At 52.3% G+C, this 21,894-nt stretch overlaps 1 protein-coding gene across 1 annotated transcript; it reads right to left on the reverse strand.

Annotated features, from left to right (window-relative positions):
- Positions 1–2,131: 2,131 nt before the first annotated feature.
- On the reverse strand, positions 2,132–4,274 carry OLIG2 (oligodendrocyte transcription factor 2). The gene is made up of 2 exons (XM_056109371.1): positions 4,047–4,274; positions 2,132–3,206 (listed from the first exon to the last, which is right to left on the reverse strand). The coding sequence occupies exons 1-2, from the start codon at positions 4,124–4,126 to the stop codon at positions 2,132–2,134; spliced, it is 1,155 nt and encodes a 384-aa protein (XP_055965346.1). The 5' UTR covers positions 4,127–4,274.
- Between the last annotated feature and the right edge of the window lie 17,620 nt (positions 4,275–21,894).

Genomic DNA, 21,894 nt, shown 5'->3' on the forward strand with positions numbered 1-21,894 from the left:
GCCCCCCAACCCCATCCTCTGAATGGAAGGCCAAGCTGTTCAAAACAGCATCTGAGTTTCTTTGAAAAACCCCGTCCTCAATTTGTGTCGCAGTTTGAACTTGAGAAGCCACCTGAAGCTAGGTGACCCCAGACAAACTGGGAGGCCAACTGGGGCACTCAGTTGGCTCAGAGTTGCACTTCCCAGCACCTGACACTTGGGAGGTTAAAGGCTTGGGTGTCACCCCACACCCCCACGATGGGGGGCAGGTGACTGGAACTCTGTGGGGTTAAACTGGGAGGGGGTAAATGTTAGTGAGCTACCCCATGAAGCTCTCCTGCTAGGTTTGTGAGAGCATGGCTGATGCAAAGCGAAACTGAAATAACTGGGTAAGAGGGGGAGGAGGAGGGCAGGAAGCAGCCACCAAAGAAAGGCCCTGGCAGAAGACACTAGATTTCAGCAGGGTAAGTGACCTGGACATCCCGGGGTTCTCACTCCCAAGATCCCTAGTTTCCGTTGGGGAAGAGGAAAATTTCACTTTCAAGGAAGTCAGTCTCTGCTGACTGGAAGAGTTTTCCGGATTGGGCGTAGGAAAATAACAGGCCCCAGCCTAGGATGGGAGAGTGTAACCATCCAAATGTTCCCCGGGCAGCTAGTCTGAACATGGGGGTGAGAGGGAGAGAAGAATCTCGAACCCACTTTTGCAGCCCAGCTCCCCACACTGCCTGCCACCCACAGGGCCACCTCCAGCGGACATTCTACTTTTCCTTGTATGTAAAATCTCAACACTCCATCATTTATTTCGTTTTTGCAACCAAACAAGTAATAAATATTATTTAGCACTTTTTCTTCTTTTTACAAAAATAAAACAGATGATACACTCTGTGCGAGGGGTCGGCCGGGCGGAGAGGGGTAGCATGTTACTGTGTTCGGTGCCACCAAGCAACTCACAGCGCCTGGGGCCCAATGGGGGCACGTGGAGGGGTTTGTCATTTGTGTTAATTGTGGCAAAAAAAAAGAAAAGAAAAGAAATGAATACGGAGGAAAACCCACTTAGACCTGGGGTGGGGGTGGGGGGCTGGCATACGTGAGCATACAGCTTAGCAGCGCATACTTACCTCATCACTGATATTATATTTACATATCCAAGGAAAAAATGAAAAGGCAACAGAACGCCCCCCCAAAAAACACAAAGTTAAAGAAACACTCCAATCTATATTCACAGACGCGGGCCTCCAGCATTCCGCCAAACCCTCAAGTGCCAAAGTGACTTTCATCCCGCATCGGGTAAGACACCAAATTACTTTCTACTTAGAGAGGAAGGCAGGAGGGCCCAAGAAACTATTGAACAACTGAAAAACCCACCAGCCCCCCTCCCCACCAAGTCCACACATCTCTGCAAAGTCATTCTGAATCCACAAGTGGTTCTGTTCTGACCGTTTCGAGGAGAGTTCGCCTGAACGGTTGAAGAAAGGGCCATCTCTTTTTTTTTCTTTTTTCGACGACAGATCTATCAGAACACAACTTCCCCCCGCCCCCCAAAAAAAGTCCAAAGAGAGGGGGCCGTTTCCAGCTCCTGCTGGGGGTCACTGAGACCATCCCTAAGTGCTCTGGAGCCCAATGCCAGTTGCCAAGGAACCCGCGCTCCCTGGCCCAGGACCTGGGGGCGCCACGGGGGAAGGGTGTGTTGGATGGGATGGGGTGCGCGGCCCAGAGAGTGGCACCCCCACCCCAAGTCTCCTGCACACCAAGGAGGGCGAGGACCCCTCCCCCCCAGTGCTCCCTTCTCTCCCCCTTGTAACGGAGTGCAGCGTGGATCGAGCAAGGCCCCGTTCGTTAGGAGGCCTGGGGAGGTGGGGGAATCCACGACTTAGGAATCACCTGGAGTCCTGCGAGGTGACGCGGAGGGAGGCAGTGATGCGCGCAGCGGCTCCGGACGCGGCAAGGTGTCCACCGCGGTTTTTAAAGCCAGAAAGGGCGGACCCCGCTGGTGGCCGAGCCAACGCTCCCCAGTCTCTCTGGATTCCCCCGGGAGTCGGCGGCAGCCTCCCCATCCCCCCCTCCCGGCGGCGCCCGCCAAGTCCCGCGGCGGCTCAGCCCCGCGCACCCGCAAACCCCCAAGCAAGCCCCGGCTGGCCAGACGGCGCCGGCCTCACTTGGCGTCGGAGGTGAGGCGCGGCAGGCTGCCGGCGCCCATGGCCGACACGTGGTGGTGCGGCGGCGGCACCTGGCACATGCTGCACGGGCAGGGGAGGCCGCCCCAGTGCTGGAAGCCGCCGCTGCCGCCGCCGCCGCCCCCGCCGCCGCCGCCGCCCCCTAGCGGGCCGCCCGCCGCCGCGGCCGCGGCCGCGGGGGACTTGAGCAGCGCGTGCGGGGGCCGGATGGCGCCCACCGAGGACAGCCCCGAGCCCGGCAGGGAGGCGCTGGACACGGCGGCGGCGGCGGCGGCAGCGGCGGCGGCGGCGGCGGCGGGCGGCAGGATGGGGTGATGCACGGCGGGGTGGTGCGCAGCGTGCGCGGCGGCGGCGGCGGCGGCGGCGGCCGCGGGGTGCGCGGGCGCGGCGGGCAGCGGCGCCGAGTGTGCCAGGCCGCCGCAGGCCGACGGGTGGAAGCCGGCGTGGTGACCGCCGTAGATCTCGCTCACCAGGCGCTTCATCTCCTCCAGCGAGTTGGTGAGCATGAGGATGTAGTTGCGCGCCAGCAGCAGCGTGGCGATCTTGGACAGCTTGCGCACCGACGGGCCGTGCGCGTAGGGCATGACCTCGCGCAGCCCGTCCATGGCGATGTTGAGGTCGTGCATGCGCTTGCGCTCGCGGCTGTTGATCTTCAGGCGCAGCTGCTGCAGCTCGGGCTCCGTCATCTGCTTCTTATCCTTCTTGGTGGACGACGCGGCCGCCGCGGCCGACGACGACGACGACGACGACGTGGACGACGACGAGGTGCTGGACGAGGAGGACTTGAAGCCGCCGCCCCCGCCGCCCAACTTGTCCCCGGGGTGCGCGCCCGCAGCGCCCATGGCGCCGCGCAGCTCAGCGCTCAGCTCGGGCGGGCAGTCGCTGGGCGTGGACGAGGACACGGTGCCCCCCGTGAAAGCGCTGCCGCCGCCGCTGCCCTTGCTCCGGGCCGGGAGGAAAAGGTCATCGGGCTCTGGCGACGACGGGCGGCTGGACACCAGGCTGGCGTCCGAGTCCATGGCCCAGAGGGAGAGTCGCAGCTCTCGAGGGGTCCTCCGGAGAGAGAGACAGAGACGAGAATCAGTGAGCGAGAAAAGCTGCTGGGTTCGCCCCGCGGAGCCGACTCCAGGCGCGGCTCGCTCCAGCCCACCCGTGCGCCCCCCAGGCACGCAGCGGCTCGCGGCTCGCTGCCTCTTTCCCTCCCCGCCTCCTCCCCGCCGAGCCCAGCCACAGGTTGCTTTATTCCCGGGAGCGGGGATGCGCGCGCGCTCTATTTTCTGCCTTCACTTTAGGAATGAGGAGGCTTCCGGGCAGAAATCAACGCGTAGCAAGGAAGGGCTTTTCTTGGGGGAAGCGGGGGACTTCTAAATTAGGGTGAGTTGGTGTTTTATTCCTCAAGCTCATCCTTCCCACTCCCCCCACCCCCATTTCCAGCGACACCTCCCAGCGAACAGACGCACAGACACACGCGCCCAGAGCCCGCGCGGAGTGAGGATTCCATATGTCCGGGAGAGCCGCGGGATGCCCGTGGTGACCCGGACTTGGGTTGAAGGAGCCCCGGTAACCTCCTCTTCTAGGGGCAAAGGGAATGGGGGGTAGGGATAGATGGGTGGATGGATGGATGGATGGATGGATGGATGGATGGATGGACCGATGGATGGACCGATGGATAGACTGATGCTCGCGTTGTGTACTGAGCGTCAGAGCAGAGAAGCCGCTCAGGAGCGCTGGCGGACAGGGGCGTGATCTGTGAGAGTGTGTGTGTGTGTGTGTGGGGGGGGGGGGGGTGAACTCGATCAGAGCTTCCTGGGTCGCCGCCGTGTAGAGGGGCATCTGCCCTGGGATGTCGGCTGGAGCTGCGTGGGGGTGGGTGGGCGGGGCGGGGACACTTACTGTGGCAGGCTATTCGCGGAGCTCGTTCCCAAAAGCCGCAGCGGAGAACCGGGCTCCGGGCGCTGATGGATAATAAGCATCCGCACCTTTCTGGGCTAGGCCGCTTTTTATAGCCCGGTGGCGCGGCGGCGACGGCGGTGGCGGTGGCCGAGGCGGGGGCGGGGAACAATGTGCCGGTCCTGGAGGGGCCGCCGCGCCAATGAGCGGGGCCCGCCCGGGGGGCTGGGAAGCTGATGTCATCCCGGCTAATTCCGCTCAATGAAACTCACCCGGGCCTGGCACACGCCTCCTCGGCCCGCTCAGCCAATGGGAGTGCGCGGCCGGAGATCTGGGGGCGGGGCTGGGAGGAGGAGGCGTGTGGGTCTCGCTGGGCGGAGTCGAGCGGACTCGCGGGGGAAGTTCAGTGCATGCAGCGCAGCCCGGGCCTTAGGCAGGGAAACTTTGTCCAGTTTCCTTTCAAACGGCGGTGACCACTGAGTCCCGCTGGAGGGAGGGAGTGCGCTGGGGACGCTGCGTACTCATTAACCCTATATCCAGCATCTCTGAGGATGCTCGCGCATCTCCCAGGCCACCCAGGAGCGTGGACCCCAAATTTCCTCTCTTCTTTTCCCCCTTTTCTTTGGCGGGGGGTGAGTCTCGCCGCCAGTCCAGGTCTCGCATGTTTCATCAACACGTGGGCATTTGGAACTTCCTGTCACCCCCCACCCTCATGTCAACAATAACCGGGCACAAAGCGTTTCTTGGCTTCGCACCCGTTGCGCGCGTCTGCGAGCCGGCGGCGGCGGCCGGGACTCGGCGGGCGGCGCGGAGCGCCCCCAGCTGGGAGCTGGACTCTGCACAGCTCAGGGCGGGAAGGGAGGCGCGGGGGCGGCGGGCCGCGACTCCCCGAAAGGTGTTTTGAAAGAACCCACAAGCCTTCGTCAAGTTGGGGACGAGATGCTTCGGCTCGCTCTCCGTGGTGAGCGCGGGGATCCTCGGTGCCCTTGATTTTAGCCTCATTTTCAGGTGCGGAGTAAGAAGCAGCGCTTGGTTGTCTACAGAGAAGGGAGAGGGAGAGAGGGAGAGAGGGAGAGAGAGAGCGCGCGCGCGAGAGACAGAGAGACAGAGACAGAGAGAGCGCTCATATCTGGGTAAAAAAGATTTCATGCCGTGGGCTCGAAATCCAACCGATTTTGGACACGTTTTACCAACCAAACCCTGACTCTCAAACCCCTGAACCTTTGACTGGATTCAACCCGGTCTGAAGAAGTATCTGACTGAGGTAGTTCAAAGATGCTGAGTTATCCACCCATTCTGTAGACGGAAAAATCTAGAGCCAATGTCTGCAAAAAATCTACACGAGTTGGGGGGCTAGGGTAGCATTTCCAAATCTATGAAGCGCAGCCTTGGGTGAGGAAGAAGCGGCATGTTTCTTAATCACAGAAGCCAGGTTTTGCTCCTCGAATCTTTTCTCTGAGCGGAATATCCCATTTCTAGCACAGAGTTTTATTTTTGCACAATGACGGTGCATGTGTGTGTTTGGGGGTCCTTTCTGCTACACATGGACTGACTCCTCTCCCTTGGGAACTTGTAATTTGCATATACAATTTTTAAAGCAAACAATCTGACTAAGCAGTTTGCTTTCAAGTAGCCAAGTGGCAAAATAAGGCAAATACAGAGTGAAAACGCAGGATGTTGCTCCCAAGTTCCTGGATAAGTCCGTTTCCCGACCCCCCCCCTTCCCGTAAACTCCAGTCAAATGCCTTCTGGAGCATTTTTTTTTTAACCCGCGTGTTTCCCAGCTGGCTCTGCAGCCATCCGTTAAAGATGTATTTAAAACACGAAGAATTGAAGCGTGGAATATGTCCACCAACGGTTAGAAGGATGACCCATAACCGTTCAATGAAGTTCACACGGAAAAATCGTAGGGAGCGGGGCAGGGGGACAGAAAGAACTCCTTTGGGGTTTTTTTTTTTTAATTTGTTTTAGTTTTTTTTTTTTTTTTTTGTAGTTCACTTCTTAGGATCATTCCTTTGGGCCTTGGGGAGTGGGAGCTGAGAGTGCGCTGTCCCCGGTCCTTAACGCGCTTCGCGACTGTGGCTGGAATCGGAGGCCGCTTGAGTGGCCCGCGCGGCGCCGGGCGACTCCTGGGCCGGGAAAGGCAGGCAGAGTCCGGAGGAGTCGCGGACGCCGGTTCCCGCGTGCATCGACGCCCAGAAGGACGTTTAGGCACTGAGCCCCGCTCCGAGGAACCTCGGCAGCTCTGGCCCGGGAGTCTCCGTGCTGCGCTGCGGCACTTCGTGATCCCCCGTTTCCCGGCGCCAGGAGGTCGGGGCCCGCAGCTCTGGGGTTCAGGCCCCTCCTCCCGGCACTTCCCCCAATATCGTCGCCGGAGAAGTTTTAGGGAGAGAAGCGGCGGAGAGAGATCTGGGTGCCCCAGGCGTGATAGCGCCCAGAGCAAATCTGTCCTCAACTTCCCTCGCTGCATTTCCCCGCGTCGGAAATCATTGTAAACTGGAGCGTGCGCTGGCCCTCGGGCACACGTCCTGGTCTTGTGCCTGTTCACGTGGCGCAGCTGTCCCCAGCGCCCGGTGTGCCCACCGCGGCGCGGGCGCCACTGGCTTCGACCCCTTCCCGCGACATTGCGCGCTCCGGGAGTTCCTGGCTGGCCCGGGCATCCTGGAACTGTCGCCGCCTCCGTCAAAACGGAAGACTGGGGCTTTTTTGTGTGTTTTGCTTTGTGTTGGTTTCCCCCCACCCCCACCCCCTAGCCTCTCCTTTGTGTTTTCTCCCCACAAAAGGCCGGGTGCGTGTCAGCGCCGGGCTTTGCTGGGTCGCCTGGAGGCCCCGGGACTAAGTTGGTGCCAAACGGGCCGGCAGGCTCGCGCGGGACTCCGGGGCTCAGACCTCCCACGGTTTCCCGGGTCCCTGCCGGGTCTTTCTTCCCATTCTAGCCCTTCCCCTCCCGAGTTCCTGCGCACATTCAGGCCACGTCTGGCCCCCCGGGCTGCCAAGGAGCGAGGAATCCTCCTTCCCGGCGGGCGGGCTCTGAGCGGGAGGCGGGAGAGCGCAGCGGGGAACACGAGCATGGGGGCCGGAAACCAGAAGGCCAGCAGAATGGCAGCGCTGGGCACCCCGATGGGAGCAACAGGACTTTCTGCCCGGCTAATGGCATCTGTCTTCCTTGCAAGACACAGCTCCAGAAGTCAGCCAGGCCCCAGCGAGGCCCCTGGGCCCCGGGCCTGGTAGGTACTTCTGAGGCTGCCAATGGGAGGCAAACCAGGTGAAAGGTGACTGCGAAATCCGTGGAAATGTGGACTAGGGGGTGTGTATTTGTTTTCTTTTATTTATTTTTGGCGGGGGGAGGGCCGATATATCTAAACCTATACCAATATACCTAAACCAGGTGACTGCAACCCTGTCATCTGAGTTGCTGGTGATAGGAGAGACATCCACTTGGGCGGGATAGGAGTTCTAGCTAATCTGAGGGAGACCGAAGTCGTCCAGAATTCAGGGCCTCTTGAGTCCCCAGAGCAGGTGGGAGTCAGCCAAGGTGAGGCAGGTCTTGGGGGTCCTTCAGAGGCCTGGAGATCTCCAAGGTTTTCTACTCTCAAAATCGGTTTCTAAAAACTGTCTCTAAGGTGGTGGTGGGGAGGTGTGGGGGTCTGCCTGTTGGGGCAGCTCCTGAGAATTAAGACCCCCCCCCCTCCCCATGGCAGAGGCTGGCCCCGTGAGAATCTCCAAGGGAGAACTAGGAGAAGAGGTGAAGCGGGTGAAGGGGGACTCCAGGAATCTAAGGGAAAATAAAAAATGAAAGGCAGCCAAGGCCCAGTTGCAGAGGCATCTTCCCAGTTCATGCTTCCACCTGCCCCCTTCCATCCATCTGGACTCCACCCATCCATCCAGACCCCCATGGCCCTCATTAGGTAGGATCCCACATAAAGGTCCTGAAGCTCAGCACCCGGGGAAGTTAACCTGCCCCCTTGAATTTGCAGTTGGGCGGGTAGGACTTTGTTTTTTATTTATTGGAGGTGGGAGTGGGTCACACCTGGCTGTGCTCAGGGCTTATTCCTGACTCTGCTCAGGGGTGCTGTATCAAATCCGGTGGGTCCCGGGTTTGCACCCTACTCTCTCTCCCGGGGCTCCTGGGATAAGATTCTGGAGAAGTGGAAATTAGAGACTCAGCTTACACAGTGATATGGAGAGCCTGCTTGTTCCCATTTTACAGATGAAGACTCCGAAGATGGGGGTCCCACCATGCAGAGAGCCCCAGGGCCTCCCTGGCTCCTGCCTCCACCACCATGGACTCCCACCCCCAAAAGAGATTCCTAAGGAGGGAGAATGAGGGAGCAGGGCAAAGGGTGGAGTGTCACTGAGGGGGGTCTAGTCTGTGCTTCAGTGGACTCTGGGTAGGGTGTGCTCAATTCAGGCAGAGGGTGTGTGGACCCAGGGAACCACCCCCCCCCCCCCCAACACACATCTACCTCCTCTGGGTCAGTGGGAGAACTGAGCTTCTCTGGGCTCTTTCATGGGGTTGCTGGAGCCAGGAGCCAAGGGACCTGCAGGCATGGAAGCTAAAGAGCCTCAGATAAAGACATCCTGGCCAGTGAAGGTTGTCCAGGCACTTTAGTGGAGAATGTCCAGGCACTTGGGTGGAGGATGTCCAGGCAGTTGGGTGCAGGACGTCCAGGCACTTGAGTGGAAAATGACCAGGCACTCTGGTGGAGCATGTTCAGGCATTCAGTAGAGGGTGTCCAGGCATTCAGTGGAGGCTGTCTGGGTTTATCCCAGCTGGCAATACCAGCGTGTGTAACTGGAGGGCCACATCCCAGTGCCTCCAGCATCAAGTGGGAGACTTGAATGCAGCCTGCCGACAAGGGACTGTCCGGGACTGGCTTTACCTGGAAGGGTCCAAGGGAAGGTCTGCACTGTTGGCATGGGTAGGGACAAAGGTAGGCCCTCAGGGGAGCCTGCTAAGACCAAGGTTCCAGATGCAGTGCTAAGGTGGTTGTAGCAATGGCACCTAAATGCCTTATCATCAATTTCCCCTTGTCAAAGTACCTACTGACACCCAGGCTATCTCACGCGGGCAGGAATGACAACCCGCGCCCCGCACTCCCACTGCAGTCAAAAGGGGCGTCAGTCACCCCAAGTACTTCGCTCAGAGCACTTTCGGTTTTAAGCCGGACAAATTGACGCCAGGACGCGGATGCGGCTGTTCCCAGGGACCCTGGAACGCGGACTGACCTCTCCTAGATACCGAACCCGGAACCGGGCGCGCGCAGGGCCAGAACCGGCGGCGGCCACTGGGAACCGTGCGGCGCCCCGGTAGAAGCTAACGGCACGCGGCGTTGCAGGAACCAAGCGGCCACGATCGCCAGATCACCTGATCCCGGGGGACCGCGGGGGATGGCGGGACCCAGTCTTTGGACATCCCGGCGGCTCAGCCCCAGAGCTCGGCGATTTGATACGCAAAGCGGCTCCCCGCTACGCTGCCGCCGCCAGTCCCCAGCTGGAGCCCTGGGCTGCGCGCCCGGTAAAGCCGCGACCCTATCGCTGCCCGGTCCGCTGGACCTCACCGGGGCTCTCCCCACCCCGAGCTCCTCTGCTGTGTCCTTTGGATTTGAGCACTGTGGGCGCTCCTTCTCCAATCGCCGACTTCCTGCCCTCTTCCCCTCCCTGGTTTTGTTGCCTCCATCCCTCCTCTCTGCTCTAGTCTTATACCTTCAATACCAAGAGCTCTCCCCCAATACCAAGAGCTGCACTTTTTTTTAAAATTTCATCTCTTTACTTTGTTTGTTTGGCAAACCTGGTGATGACCAGGGGGTTACACCTGCTCTAAACTCAGGAATTACTCCTGGCAGTGATCAGGGGACCATATGGGATGCCAGTCCCCTAGCCCTGTTACTTTTCATTCATCACTTTCTTAACTCCCCAATCCACTTCTTTCTTTTCTTTTTTTTTTTTATCCTGTCTCTTCATCTCTATGATCCAGGGTCAAGGGTAATCTGGGTATCCCTGCTCTGATATCTTGCATCTTCTCCATCTGTTGCTTCTATGCACTACAAATAAGTGCAATCTTCCAATATCTGTCCTTCTTCTTCTGACTCAACACCATTCCCTCCTGGGTGTCTTGGTTCATTGTGGGTCTCCTGGAGGAACCCATCCTCCTGGCTCTGCCCTTCCACTTGGAGTGGGAGGTATCTGCTGGGGGCCCCTAGGAAAACAACCCAGCTGTCTGAAGCATGGGTCAGCTCAAAGGAGAAGATTCAAGGTATGAGCAGAACATTCCAAGTCTGGGGCCCTGTACAAGGCAGAACTTGACTTTTGTGGTTTTGGAAGACGTGTGAATCTCAGGCATTTGCTTTCTTCATGCTCCCCAAGCAAGCAAGCAAACAAACAAATCAAACAGGTCATCTGCTTTGAGGGTCACTCTAAGACTAAGATAGAGAAAGAGGAGAAGAAGGAGAATGACTATGAGAAGGAAACCACATCATATAATCTGAGAATTCTCTCTTCTTTAAAGCATGTTTTGAAGGGCTAGCTTATAGCAAATGCTTCAAATGAAACAGTCTAAAGAATGTTAGATTAAAAGGAATCCTTCCTGGTACTGTGGTCCAACTTCCCCCGGGTTCCCAAAGGCAACCAATGCTAGAGTTCCTGGTGTCTTCCAAATTCTATTGTTGGCGGGGGGGGGGGGGGGGGGGGGAACGAGGAGGGAGGTGAAGGTGCATTGGAGGCAGTCCTAAGGGACTGTAACGGTTGTGCTCAGGAGTGATCCCAAGTGGTACTAACAGGACCATAGGCGGTGCAAGGGACTTGAACCAGAATCCTGGCTGCTACCGCCACATGCAAGGCCCTACAGTCTATATATTTAAGTCTCTCTCTTCTTTTTCTTGGTAGCAGAGCCAAGCAGAAGTCCTACCCAGTAGTCCTTCAAACACTGTTTTTGACCTTGATTCACCCTTCCCGTAAAGAGAACAAGAAAATGCTCTATCATAGAGCACACACAAAATAAACATTTTCAAAACCAACCTTCTCCTCAAACTCCTAACAGAGTGACCTGGGGTTCAAAGATGCTCTCTCCTTTCTAAACAAGGGCAAATATCTTCCCCGAGCATCAGAGAAACAGATTCTAATCCCACCAGCTGATGACCCACACTTCCTGCTTCCCTTTGCCCAGGGAACTCTGAATGATGAGACAGGAAGGAACTTCTTGCACTGAGTAAGCTCAATATCCCAAATGGTCATTTCAGTTGCTGCCTATAACTGGCAGACAAGCTAACTTTTCTCTACCACCATTGGGGTGAAAAAAGAATGTTTCCTTTCCTGTCTGAAGGGTAATCAGTTGGCAAAATCTGGAGCGATAGCACAGCGGGTAGGGCGTTCGCCTTGCACGCGGCCAACATGGCCGACCCGAGTTCGATTCCTCCGCCCCTCTCAGAGAGCCCGGCAAGCTACCGAGAGTATCTCGCCCGCACGGCAGAGCCTGGAAAGCTCCCCGTGATGTATTCGATATGCCAGACACAGTAACAACAAAGTCTCCAATGGAGACGTTACTGGGCCCGCTCGAGCAAATACTTTATTTACTCTTTGGTTTTAGGAAAACAGTTGGCAGTGCTCTGGGGACCGTGCGGTGCTAGAGATCAGACCTGGGGTTTCAGCATGCAAAGGCTGTTCTCCAACCTTTGTTTTGGGTCAATTCTCCAGCCCTGGGCAGACATGTTATAGAGAATAGAGTGCAGACAAAGTTGATTCACTAGTTTCTTTTTGTTATTGTTGCATAATTTAGAGTCACAAGTTCAGCTTTCTTTTGGAGGGGTCACACCTGCTGGTGCTCAGTGGTTGGTGTTGGCTCTGAGCTCAGGAATTACTCCTAGTGGGCTCTGGGGACCATATGGGATCCAGAGGATCCAACCCAGATTGACTGTGTACAAGGCAAATGCCTTACTTACTCTTGGCATAAGTAACATATCTCTCAGGCTCCAAACTCAGAATTTAAAACATAAAAATAGTTTGTTTTTCTCTTCTGCCTCCCAGCCACCCAATGGCCTTGCTCAAACACCATCTTTTATATAGCTTTCCAGAGGTAGTCTATGCAAATCCAAGATGTTAAAAACACCATTTCTCTCACTATACAAATGCAAACGCACTATATATTTCTCTTTGTTTTCATCTTATAGATAATTTCTTTGCAGTATATTAAAATCTTTAATAATTCAAGGGTTAAAGCATTTGCCTTACATGCAGCAGACCTTGGTTCGATTCCTGGCATCATATGGTCCCCTGAGTACTGCCAGGAGTAATTCCTAGGCACATAGCCAGGATAAGTCCTAGACCCTACTAGTTGTGGTCTCTCACTCCCCCTCTCCAAAAAAAAAATCCTTATGTTGTTGAAATGAGGTAGTTATGGTGTCAAGACAATTGCTGTGCATGTAGCCAAACCCAGTTTGATCGCTGGCCCCACATGGTCCCCCAGTACTGCCAATAACTCCCAAGCACCATGGGGTATGACCCAACCACCCTCCTCATCAAATATTTTATCCTTCTGTAATGTAGATATGCTATCGCTAATTGCATGATTACCTGTTGAAGATATGGTGCCTCTGTATTTTCTTAAATTACTGCCAAACAGAACTGCAATAAAGTGTCTGGGAGATTATCATTTGCATATGAATGGCATTTATGAGGACAAATCCCTAGAATTAGGGTTGTTTGGTCAGATACTCTGTATACTTTTGATAGATGCTGCCAAATTGTCATGGAGATGTTTTCCTGATTTTTGTCGCAGGTTGCTGGCTCATTCTGGGGTTCAACATTGCCTTCCTGAGTTTGGTGGGAACATAACTGTCCATTTGGACATCAGAATAGGCTCTCTAGGCTTGATAATAAGATGTCACTTCCTCCCTTTGAAACATCAAACATGAGGTTGCAAATGGTGATCAATTTCAACATCTTCAGTGATTTCAAATTTTTCCGAAGACCAACTCATGACTGTTCCAGGCAGTCCGGAAGAATGGATGCAGGCCACCAACACAGGATTTCTGCTGAGGGATGCTTCTATTTTGAGCAAATATATCTCTTTCTCCTGTACAATCATTGGCTCCTCTTTCTGTCCCAGGAACTATCCTGGATGCCTGGGATCCAGTCACAAATAAAACAGTCAGCATCTGGAATATATTAGCAATGCCACAGCTGTTGGGAGATTATTATAACTAATAACAAATTTCTCACAACAGCCCTAAAATGTGGTTAGAATAGTTGCCACATGATAAATCCATATTTCCCTGCAAGTCACCAAGTTATATGGCAAATCCTGCCTATACTTCCTCCAATCTCACAGCACTTTCCCCATAGAAATTCTAGTGGGGCCTGTGGACATTCAGAATGAGGACTACATTTCCCAGCTTCCTTTTGGGCAGGAAGGAGGAACCCAGTGTACAACATCCAGAGATGTCCTTCAAGGGAGGAAACATGTCCTTCTCCCACTTCTCTTCTAGCTGCTCTCTGGACCCCATGATAGTGAGAGCTGGAAGAACTCAGGGGATCAGGATTATGAGCTTGATGAGACCAGGTTTCTGGGTCCCTAACAGTATGGAATGCTCTGGGACCAGTAGTTGGTATCCTAGATCAGAGAAAAATACCTCTGTTTGACTGACTGAAAACATTGTTGGGAGTGGGGAATGGGGTTGGACACAGCTAGAAGGTTTAAGGTGTAGGGGGATGTCTTGGAAGCCTCAGGAGGCCATTCTTCACCCCAGACACCTCTGTTCTGTCACTTGGGCCTGAATCTTAAGTAGATTCTAGAGCAGAACCCGGGACAAACCCAAGTCTTATGAGCTATTTTGTCACTATGGTGCCATTGTCTCATTGAAGATGGTGCTAGGGGAAGGCTGAGTGAGTCACATGGAGGTCACTGCCCGGGTCACTGGGGCAGAGAGAATGGTGGACCCAGCCCGCTAGAGCTGTCCTCTCAAGTGAGTGGAATCTGGCCTCACTGTTTCTTTGTAGTGTCATTTCGTTCTATGCTCATTGTCTCTTCACTTTTGATTCTGCAAAGACTTCATTCCTTCACCATTTCCATCAGGCAGTGCTCCAAAGACCCCACTTAGATGTCTGGAGATGGAGTCAGTGTATAGAGACAGTTAAGGCAAAGTCACTTATTCTGGGAGAAGCCCACTTGCCCTCAGAGACTACTTGTGGATTTAGAAGGAAGTCTATTCTTTAGAACTTTGGGGAGCCTCCCAATACCTTTATCAGTATCCCTCAGAAGTACACATTAGTAAGTCACTCATTGCTGAATCCTAAGCTTACCTCTGGCATGCAACTAAATAAAGTATCCTACCTTCCTTCCTTCCTTCCTTCTTTCCTTCCTTCCTTCCTTCCTTCCTTCCTTCCTTCCTTCCTTCCTTCCTTCCTTCCCTCGCTCTCTCCCTTCTTTCCCTCCCTCCCTCCCTCCCCCCCTCCCTTCCTTTCTGTTGGGTCACACCTGAGCTTCTGGCTCTCAGTAATTACTCCTGGAAATTCTCAGGGGACCATACCAGATGCTGGGGATGAAACCCAGGTTGGCTGCGTGCAAGGCAAACACTCTACCTGTTGTACTATTTATTGCTCTGGAAAAAGTAGCTCTTTCTCATGTAATCATTTAATAAAACCCCTCATAGAAAAAGGTATCCCACAGTCTATTCTGTAGCTTTGCCATCCTTTTTGGTTTTGAATTCTCTCTCTTGTGCTGATGGCCAACTGGGCTCCATGCTATCTGCATTCCAGTCAACAGAAAGAAAAAGGAGACATGGGGTCTTGCCACTTTCCCACAGGGAGTGTCCACGGGTTGCACAGGGCTTTTATGCTCAAATCCTATTGGCTGCTTTTAGTCACGTGGCTACACAAAGGCAAGTGAGGCTGGGAAATGTAGTCTTTGATGGGTGGACAGGTCCCACCCATTAGTGCTCACTAGGAGTGTAGTGTAAGAGAGTAGAGGAGAAGGATCCTGGTGGGAAAGCAGCTGTTGCTGTCACATCCAGGAATCTAGGAATCACTATCTTAAATCCAAGGACCTATAAACATTTTCTCTCCTGCTTCTGATGATTGACTTCAAAATTATACCTTTAGTTGGTCAATGCCCAGGGTATACATGATGCCCAAAATCACTGAGAAGATGTTTCTGGAAAAGGCCTAAAGACCATCCTCACCACTCCTGGTGAAGTTATGGGGGTCCTACAATCAGAGGTGGCAGCTGAGGTCCACAGAATGGGGTGGGGAGGGTGAAGGCTGGCCTTAAAGCTGGTGTGAAGCAGGAAGTGTGGCGTTCCAGAGGTGGGCATCCAGGTAAGAGAAGGCTGCAGGGCCTGAGCACTTTCCCCTTAGTTCAGGGAAGGACTTTCCCTGAATTTCTCTTCCTCACAACAGAGCAGAAGCCTGGAGTGATCAGCACAGCTGGGCAAGCTGGTGCCCATTCAGAGCCCATAAAGCTGCTGGTGACTTCCTACATGACACTGGCCCAACCTGCAATCTGGGCCTCCTGGGTGGACACAGTCCTTCTGGGGTCCAGGTCATAGATTTGAACAGTAGTGTCTCATGTGGAGTGGGGCCTCCTTTCAGGATTATTTCCTGAGTATTGATAGAAATGTCTTGTATAGGGCTGAATGATGACTTCCTCTCCCCCGTTCCCTGCCACTACCCAAATACATGTCCACACGCAAATCCCTAGAATTTCTGCATGTGACCTTGTTAGGGAAGAAAGGTCTTTCCACAGGTAATTTATTTTATATTGAGTTTTAATTAGCATGCACTATTATATTTGCTCCAGATATACATCATAATGATTTGATTTTGGTCTTGTTTGGTTTTGATTTTTGGGCCACATCTGGAGGCACTCAGGATAACTCCTTGTTCTACACAGAGAGGTGACGCCTGGCTCTGCATTCAGGGCTCACTCCAAGAAGGGTTCAGGGGATCATATGGGATAGGGGTTCAATCTGGGTTGGCTGTGTGCAAGGCAAGAGCCCTACCTGGTGTACTATCTGTCCAGTCCCTGTTAATAAAAGTCACATAGCTATAGAAGCTGGGGAAACTGTAGGGCATTCTGGTAGCCCCCAAATGAAATATGATGGAGACCCTGCTGAATGATGTCCCCTCCCCCTTTCCTGTGTTGTATCTAATCCCTACAACTTCAGAAGGTGACTGAGTTTGAATGCAGAATTTTTAAAAGGAGAAATCAAGGACTGGAGAGATAGTGCAGGGACTAAGGCACTTTGCTTATATACTTCTGACCCAGCACCCCATATGGACCCCCAAGGACTATCAAGAGTGATTCCTGAGCACAGAACCAGGAGTAAGCCCTGAATACTATTGGATGTGGCCCTCAGAAATCGAGAAAGCAAAGGCAGTATCATGACAGGCTCATAAAGAAGCCAAAAGAAGCTCGGCCTAGGTTTTGGTTCCAAAATTCCTGAAATTGAATACAGTTTTCTGGAATTGAGTCAAGATTTCCCCAAAGTGAGATAGCCATAGTGAGGTCAACTAAAGTTACCAATCAGGAGCAGGTAGGAAAGCACTCCCCCACCCCCATGTAACTCTTATGTAACTACGACTTATAACCAATGAGTTGAGTACGAGTAGTGAAAAGCCCCTCAGACAGTGGCCAAAAGGGTGCTCTAATGCTATGGTATAAAAACCCCTCACTTTTGAGACTCGGAGCTGCTCATTCCAAGAAGGCTGCCACTGTGTCAGTGATGGAACAAGGGCCCCAGCTCGAACTAGCCAATAAAACACTTGCTTACTGCATCGCAATTTGTTTTCATGTAATTCCTCTGGGGAGATCTGAGCCCATTTAACAGCCCCACCTCACCGCCATTAAAATAAAAATGAAAGAAGCAATCAAATGAGAGAATCCACAGAGCAGCCCTCACGCAATCTAACTGGAAGCTTTGGACACATGTCAGGTTAGGAGCCAGATGACCACAGGAGGGCATGGTGGAAGGTGGCCACGAACCAGCCTCAGGAGAAACCAGATTTTCCTGCCCCTTCATCTTTCACTTCCAAAGAAAAAAATCCTCTGGTGGATGCCACCCAGAGAAAAACTCTAGTATATGCGGGACCTGCCATATGAATGCAGCCCACCAGCTTTGGACAACTGCAGAGATCCGGCACAGGGGGGAAAATGGGAAGAGATTCCTAGGAAGGAAAATCAGCTGGGCTTGGCGACTAGCCCCACATGGACAACTAGGGTAAAGGTAAAAGGTAAAGGTAAAGGCCCTCCCGTTGTTCATCGATTTGCTCGAGCGGGCCCAGTAACATCTCCATAGGAGACTTTGTTGTTACTGTGTTTGGCATATCGAATCCGTCACGGGGAGCTTGCCAGGCTCTGCCGTGCGGGCGAGATACTCTCGGTAGCTTGCCGGGTTCTCCGAGAGGGGCGGAGGAATCGAACTCGGGTTGACCATGTTGGCTGCGTGCAAGGCAAACGCCCTACCGCTGTGCTATCGCTCCAGCCCGGACAACTAGGGTAGGATGTGCTAAGCGCAGGTGGCCTGAAACGTGGAAGGGCTGCCACTCCAACTCATGGGTGATGGATCTAGAGAACCTCTGAGGAAGAGCCTGCATGTTGACTTGGGGAGGGGGGGGGCGCAGTGCATGAGGATATCTGGAGACATTCAATAGCCAGGTGGGGGTGCTGCCCAGGGGGTGGAGCTAGAGAGCTGGAGGGGAGCTCGACCTCACATCACCATAAGTGGTGGCGTCATGATGAGGTTACACAGGAACAACACCCTTGCAGAGGGCAGACCTGGGAGAGGCTGATGTTTCTGTCATCTGGGAGGAAAGGCCCATTATTCATTGTCCTCAAGGCGATGTATCACAGGTGCTCACTTGTATTAGGGTTCATTCCAAAATAGTGCCTGCTTCCCTAATTTCTCTTTCAATTCATGCTTGAAAGAAGTTCTGATATTGGCAGACAGCATGCTCCCAAAATGCTAAGCTGATGGGGGTATGGTGCCACCAGCAGGTCAATCTGTACCTGTGAGTCAAGTGTATCAGCAGCCTGACGGCGCCTTCAGACTTCCAGCTGCCCCAAAATTGCTGCTGTGCCTTTGGCCAGACCCCAAAAACTTGGGGCAAAGTTTACCAAGAAAGTAAATGGCCAAAAGCTAGGTATGTGGGAGATACACACACAAACCACCTCTGGCTCAGCTATATAATTGGAAGCATGGCCTCTCTGGTTCCTGATCAGAGTGCTTAATGGCCATGATCCCAGAGATTAAGAAACAAATCTTGGAACCCAGCGGCTTCTGGCAAAAATGAGTCCAGTCCCTTTGGTAGGTTACCAGCGCTGGGCCACCCTAGGTGGGAATAGGTTTCGTGCCTTGGCCTGTTCCCCCTGGAGGCCCGGTGGTCGCCATCCTCCAGAGGCCACTGGACAGTCAGGTTTGGGCCCACAGGGACGAGACATGTGGGGCCTCACGGGAAGGGGGTGGAGCCAGCCCTCTCCTCCCATCCCAACGAAACCCCGAGTCACTGCCCACAAATGGCCTCTCTTGCTTCTGATCAAGCTGTTTAACGGACATGATCCCAGAGACTCAGAAACAAATCTCGGAACCCAGCAGGTTTTGGCAGAAATCCCTCCAGATTTCATTGTTAAAATTTCAGAATTTCAAAATCGTGTGGCCACTACTGTCACTACTGCATGACATCATATGTTATTCATAACCAGCAATATAAAACAAATTGTCTACTGTTACCTTTTCAGCATATCTCAGTGTTGGGGTAAAATAACAAATAATAATGGTGGGTCTGGTGTCAAAATATTGAATGTATTCAAAGTAGAGAGAGAGTAATGTGGAAATCATCTGCCCCACAGGTAGGGGGAGGGTGTGGGATGGGGGTATACTGGGGGTTTTGGTGGTTAGAGAATGGGCACTGGTGAAGGTGTGGGTGTTTCATTGTAGGACCAAGACTTAAACCCGAAAGCTTTGTAATTGCTCTTACAGTGATTCAATAAATAAAATTATAAAAAATGAAAAAAAATGCTAAGCTGATCAAATTCAGGGTCAGATGGTGTCTTTTCCCTACTCCTGGGGTTTGTGGGCTCACCTGCTGCTTAGCAGATTGGCTCCCAGTGAAACCATAGACACAATGAGTGGGGTGGGGTGGACCGACCAGGGGCTGTGGAACTTTTAGTTGCTCTGACTCCATAATACCTCACTGGTCTCCTTCCTTTAGAAATCTTCCAATGTCAAAACACATCTCAACATGTGTGCAATGGTCCGTAAGGAGCTCCTCTTACACAAATTATAAGTGTCACTGTTATTATTGTATTCATGGTGACAGTGTAAATCTCTGGATTGGTTGCCTTTGATACCATGAACTATTCTTTTCTTGAAATATGTAACTTTCCATGTAAAACGTGTGACTTAAACCAGGGAGCAGGGGCTGGAGAAATAATATCGGCATTACAGCACTTGCCTTACACCTGGCCAACCCTAGTTCAGTCTCTGATATCACATGTGGTGCACAAGCATCTCTTGGAGTGACCCCTGAGCACAGAACCAGAAGTAATCCCTGAGCACTGTGGCCCAACCCCTGCCCTCAACTAAAATAATAATAATAATGATGATAATAATAATACAAAAAAAAACCAAAGAAAACCAAAAAACCACTACTAATATGAGTATCTTTAGGCTTCGTTGCTTATCTAAACCCAGAGTTTTTATAGTTGTCCTGTATAAAATCTCTGCACCAACGGGCTCTCCTGTGTCCTTCCACATCTCCTGCTCAGACGCCCTCTGCATGAAGGCCAGCCCTATGCTCCCATTTGGGAAACGTTGTTCTTAGCAAAAAAAAAAAAAAAAAAAAACCTGCCCAGGCCTCTTCCTCTGTACGACGCTGAGGCTCCAGCAAATGTCCTGATCTCCCTGGTGCATCAGTCACCATTCTTTTTTATTTTTTTTAATAATTTATTTATTTATTTATTGAATCACTGTGGGAAAAGTTACAAAGCTTTCAGGTTTAGGTCTCAGTCATGCAAATATCAAACACATTTCCCTTTACCAATACTTATTTTTCACCACGAAGAACCCCAATAAACCACCACCCCCCACCCCTCCCAATGCCTGTGAGGCAGATGAATTCTAGTTAACACTCTATCTACTTTGACTAGATTCATTGTTTCGATAAAAGTTGCACCATTATTATTTAGAGTTTACCCCCCCCCCCAATCAGACCTGCTGAAAAAGCATTGTGAAATGATTTGCTTTCTACAACTGGGTTCAAGAATTAAATGATGTCGCGTGGCCGCTATTGCGGCCATGCGGTTTTGGATTTCTGCTATTTTACTTATTAACCCTGGAAGTATTTCTACTGAGAGTCAGATAATTAAGAGATTGGTTTCTGTGCTCTGGAGTCATGGCCATGCTGGAGAGCCGCTCGTGGGGGGCAACTGGTGACCTTGGTAGGGCGTGAAGGACGGGCCGGGACGCCCCCCTTCCCATGAGGTTTTAGTCGCCCCATCACCACCGGCTCATACCTCGCTCTCCACAAGGCTCCCATGCGGCTGCCATCTTTCTTTCCAGAGGGGGGCTCAGTCACCATTCTTGAACATTCACAGGCTTCAATTTCAGCTTCTAGAAAGATCTTCAACACTCTTCACCCAAGGCAGAATTCCCATCCCTCTCGTGCCTGTTGTTGTTAGACAGGAGAGCTAGCCACTCTCTTCGAAACCTGACACGTTTGCCATCCATTGATGAACAATGTGACATCGGTGGGGAGGGAGAAAGCAGGGGGCGGCTTGGCCGTGCCCCCACCCCACCCCCCAGACCCTGCATTAATGGGGCGACAGCTGAACTGAGTGTTCGGCATGAGCACATCAATGATGCAAGCTTTTAAGATACCATTTCTTCTAGCCCAGGATGTCAAAGGTGTCTGGAAAGATACCCAGTGCTTTCTGGGTGGCATTGTTTAGGGTGCTGGCCCCAGCAGATGGTCCCCAATGCACCTCAGCCTGGTAGAAGGGAGACCACATGTGATGGCATAGTCTTCTCATTAACAAACAGAAAAAGGAAAAAAAAGGCCAGGATGAGAAAGGCCGAGAGATGAAAAGAATACACAAAGACATTTACATATTTACATTGTCTCGCTTGCATTTCAAATTCCCCTCTAGCTGAAGTGTCCGTGGACTAGCTTTTCTCCTTCTGTTTGTCTGTTTACTTGTGCTAAATAGATTATGGTAATCAGGCACATAAATGCATGCAACTGTTATTATGCCATTTTAATCACAGAGTTTTTCACTGGAAGCCTTCATTAGAATTCTCATAATCTTACTTGTTAGTGTAACAAACAGTAATAAATGCCAAGGAGCTTGGATTAAGGCAGAGGCATTCAGACTTTAAAAGAGGAATATGGAAATGCTGTCAAATCTCTGCATTACTTACTGAAATGTCACATAAACAGTTCGAGATTCAAAATATCTTACTCATTATAGGGAGAGGGAACCAGGCCACCCAAAGCTAGTAATTAGATCTTTCTAACAGCCCTAACACATATGCCTTTCGTAGCCTCCTCTACACTCTTCCGAAATAACTGGATAGCCTGACACACAGCTCTGGTCATAATTTACTCTTGTTAAAACTGGAATTGTGTGTCATTTTTATTATTTTGCCTTTTTTATGTTTGGTGACAAGTATATGTCACCATAAGCAGGTAACCAAAATTTGCTCTCTCATATGTTCTTTCAGTTTGGTGTAATTATCAGCAAGTTGATAGCCCAAACTGCAGTTCCTTAGTAATATCATAGCTTCTTGCATGAAAGAAAAGCACTGTTTCTGGAAGTGATGTGATCTGGCCAACAGGCACAAACAGACACAGTCGTTGACCA

The sequence above is a fragment of the Sorex fumeus genome, unplaced genomic scaffold (assembly GCF_029834395.1).
Source record: "Sorex fumeus unplaced genomic scaffold, SorFum_2.1 ptg000265l, whole genome shotgun sequence".
Lineage (NCBI taxonomy): Eukaryota > Metazoa > Chordata > Mammalia > Eulipotyphla > Soricidae > Sorex > Sorex fumeus.